General features: G+C 37.9%; 1 protein-coding gene across 1 annotated transcript; it reads left to right on the top strand.

The window, feature by feature from the left end:
* Positions 1-215: 215 nt before the first annotated feature.
* On the top strand, positions 216-1,932 carry LOC121889877. Its single transcript, XM_042402102.1, has 6 exons — positions 216-447; positions 559-900; positions 1,063-1,104; positions 1,235-1,345; positions 1,481-1,515; positions 1,661-1,932. Exons 1-6 carry the CDS (start codon positions 402-404, stop codon positions 1,781-1,783), a joined length of 699 nt encoding a protein of 232 aa, XP_042258036.1. The 5' UTR covers positions 216-401; the 3' UTR covers positions 1,784-1,932.
* Positions 1,933-3,875: the final 1,943 nt, after the last annotated feature.

The following is a 3,875-nucleotide window of genomic DNA, read 5'->3' as shown; positions in this document are numbered from 1 at the left end:
ACTATGTTCCCCAGATAGTCACTACCTTTGTCTGTCTGCACGTGTCAAGTATCATTCATACTCTCAGAGCAACTACTACTTGGTTGTTAAAGTACCTACAGCACAAACACAATTTCATGTCCTTTCAGTTGTAACATGAAGATATTTTCACTCTGTAGATAAATGGACTTTCAGTAGAACATTAGATTGAATGTTCAGATAACACAGGTTGAGGATTTTCTCCTGTAGCCTTACAATCACTCTTTGAGGCTATGATCTTGTTTCAACACTTCTTGTTCGGAAGTCATTTATGTGGCCAGTAAGAGCGTCAACATAAAAAACTCCCCGCCTCTTTCCAACAAAGCCCCTGTACATGAGCTCAGTGAATAAAGAGTCATTGCAGTTGGACGATCATACACACAATGAGGAGCTTTATCTTGATAACAGCTTTACTTCTCTGCAGCCTCAGTAAGTACTGACATTGAAATATTAAACATCTACATCTAAGGTGTAAGGATTTAGGTCCCTGTTGCTTTATCAGCTGAGGAGTAAATCTCTTGTTGTCTCTGTGTGTTTCAGGCTGGATCACTGTCTCAGTTTCTGAGTCTCAGACTGTGGAGGTCCAGCCTGGTGAAGAAGTCACACTGCAGTGCTCCAACATGTCCAGAACTCCAACTCCTGCGTTTTGGTCCAGACTTGTCAACAGAACCAAGATTAGCTGTATCTCCTCTATGTACGGATCTGGTGGCAATGCTGAATACTGTGATGGATTCCAAAATGGGAAATTCAAAATGAGTTCCAACGTCTCTACTGTCTCTCTTAAAATCATGCAAGTGGATTTATCCGACTCTGGGCTGTATTTCTGTGGATTTTACTTGGACAGACGTACAGCACTTAAAGTAATACACTTAAATGTTCAAGGTAAGAATGATTTTAGTTTTCTTGTCTCTTGAGTTTTTTGGTATATTGCAAATTTAGATCTCACCATTGTGTCCAACATGTGCAACTACTTCAGCATTATGATTACAAAGCAAGTGTTTCAAAATAACATCCAGTTTAAATTTGTCTTTGTTTCATTTGAAGGTCACGATGAATTCAGTGATGACGTGGACAGCGAGTGTAAAAGTAAGATTCTCCTGAAGTTTTCTTTCTTTCTTTCTGCAACTGAAGGTGAAACTAGATTCAGTTTTAATGTTAGCAGGGTGCCAAAACACTAAAGCTAAAGTAGAATCTGATCTTTCAATCTTTCTTGTAGAAGAGTCTGATGGAATAACAAAGCTGATGAGTGTGATCCTGGGTGGTTTGACTGTTTTCCTTATAATGGTCGTCATTGGTCTGGCTGTCAAAATCAAGAAGCTTCAGACAGGTATTTGTTAGAGCTACTGTATCTTTTTATATTTGGCTCTGTTGTGTTTGCATGTCCTAAAGTTGTGTAAACATGATTTGGAATATGATAAATGTGATTACTTAATTGATAACATGTGTTGTCTCTCTTGTATAGCTCCTAATGAAGAACAAAATACACCACAGAGTGAGGTGAATCTAACTTGAAAACTTTCTTTTATGTATTAAAATGTAGGAAGTGCTACAATCACTTCAAGTCATTCATCAGTTATTTCTTTTAGTTTTTCCTCACAAAGTCAGCTGTCAGATGAGTGATTGTAAATACTTTAATTTGCAGAATCTGGGCTCTGATAACCTGAACTACGCAGCACTGAGTTTCAATCCAAAACCCAAAAAAATCCGAAGGCCTGCATCAGGGAGAGAAGTGGAGCCAAATGTGATTTATGCTGCCACCAGATAGACTCAGGAAGCACCTGGAACTGCAGCTTAGAGGTTAACCGATAACTTGTGCCAGTATATCACTGTGCTGTTGTGTTTTTGTACGACTGGCAGGTGGAAGAAGCAACTATCACCATGTCAAAAAAATCCAGTTTGTAATAAAGATGTATTTGTGGCAAATTTGCAGTCTTGGTGCTGAGTTTTATTTCTCACATGACTGTTAATTTACCTTTGTTTATTTAATCTGTCTTCAATCTCAATGTAAAAGTGAAAGAATATGATTGGTGTTCGATTGAGGAGGGGTCAGTAAGGACATTGATTATTGTCAGATTAAAGAGAGTTTAGATGGAGTTCTTCAATGTTACTGAGGTCATATTGATTGTTTGACAGGAAGAGAGAGTGCAGTGTGGTCTGAAGTACTGCGTGTTTGCATACAAATATAGACATGTATTGATGCCCTGCTTGTCATTTTCCATTGTGGTGGTAAACAGGAAGACTGGTCTTCAGCTCTCTGCATTATAACTACACCCAACAAAAGTCTACTGATTTTATGAAGAAATAATATTTCATCAAAATAACTTATTAAAATTATATTTTTAAAGATCTTATTGGTTCATTTAACTGCACATCATGTATCAGCTTGTGTTTTACCATGCTGGAAAGATGTGAGATAAAAAAAAAGGCCCAGCACTTGCAAAACCACACACAAGTGTTTACTTTGTTAAACCGTGACCAAACTCAACAGATGAAACTGGAAAATTGTGCATTGTGGTTGAAACACACTATGAAAGTATAAGTATAAATACATTCAGAAATCAACCCTGTTCCTTGCTGCAGTTTGAACATTTGAAATTTAAGGCAGGAAAACATCTTCAATAACAGCTTTATGTTTGTAGTATCAAACTGCTGTACAGTGATGAGGAACAATAGACTAATGACAATTCACTACTCTGCCAAAGTGATGTATATTACTCACGCTGTAAATCAGGTGTGAGTCAGATGATTATCAAGTGATTACATCCTGTGTAAAATTGTGGTTATGAACAGTGAACACACCTTACCCACCCAATAAACTGACATCTATTTCTGAACCTCATCAAATGTGAACCAAACCACACAACCCTACATCAGTCTGTAAGCTGCATGTACTAGGGGAGAACGGGGTAAATTGAGCCAGTGGGTAAAATGAGCCACCCCCTTTATCTAGGTAGCCATAAACAAAAGTAATCATGTGACCACAAATTAAGAAAGTATAGTTCACATTGCTCTATCCATCTTGGACTCAAGCACATGGAGAGAGTGGTAAGCAAAACAGAGCAAAACAAAAGATTTTTGTCATGCCAAGTGAATTCATCATGTTACTTAAGTTATTATAGTTATTATAGATAAGTTTTGGACATTATTACATGTTAATTTAAGTCAGTGTAAGCTACAAAACAAGTTCATAAACTTAGCATAACTGTGGATCTGAGCCACTGTGTGAAACAGTTTTGTCTAAATGGAGGTTGTGGGGTAAAACATGCCAGAGATATTGGGGCAAGTTGAGTCAATGGCTCAATTTACCCCCAGAAATTATTTTCTGATATTCTAGAGACTAGAGAGACTGTTCATGTTCATGTTTGATCACTGTTACAAGTGTTACAATGTTGATGAATGACTACCTAATTGATGATTAATATTAAGTTTAAGCTACACACAAACATGGTGTACGTACAGATGGGTGATAAAATAAAGGAAAAACCAACATTAAGTGCTATAGTAAGGTGTTGGGCCACCACGAGCTGACCAAACACCTTCAGTGCTCCTTGGCATTGATTCTACAAGTCTCTGAACTCTACTGGAGGGATGAAAACCACTCTTCAAAAAGATATCCACTCATTTGGTGTTTTGATAATGGTGGTGGAGAGCGCTGTCTAACACCTCAGTCCAAAATCTCCCATAGATGTTCAATTGGGTTGAGATCTGGTGAGTGTGAAGGACATAGCATATGATTCACATCATTTTCATACTCATCAAACCATTCAGTGACCCCTCGTGCCCTATGGATGAGGGCATTGTCATCCTGGAAGAGACTACTTCCATCAGGATAGAAATGTTTCATCATAGGATAAAGG

Source organism: Thunnus maccoyii, chromosome 22 (assembly GCF_910596095.1).
Source record: "Thunnus maccoyii chromosome 22, fThuMac1.1, whole genome shotgun sequence".
NCBI lineage: Eukaryota > Metazoa > Chordata > Actinopteri > Scombriformes > Scombridae > Thunnus > Thunnus maccoyii.
The sequence above is the reverse complement of the archived record's forward strand: the minus strand, read 5'-3'. Positions and strand labels throughout refer to the sequence as shown.

Excerpts from the sequence above, each read along its gene's own strand:
- LOC121889877 (XM_042402102.1), top strand. The coding sequence starts at position 402 with ATGAGGAGCTTTATCTTGATAACAGCTTTACTTCTCTGCAGCCTCA. Across the intron at positions 901-1,062 it reads AATACACTTAAATGTTCAAG|GTCACGATGAATTCAGTGAT; the intron begins GTAAGAATGATT and ends TTTCATTTGAAG. Across the intron at positions 1,105-1,234 it reads CGTGGACAGCGAGTGTAAAA|AAGAGTCTGATGGAATAACA; the intron begins GTAAGATTCTCC and ends TCTTTCTTGTAG.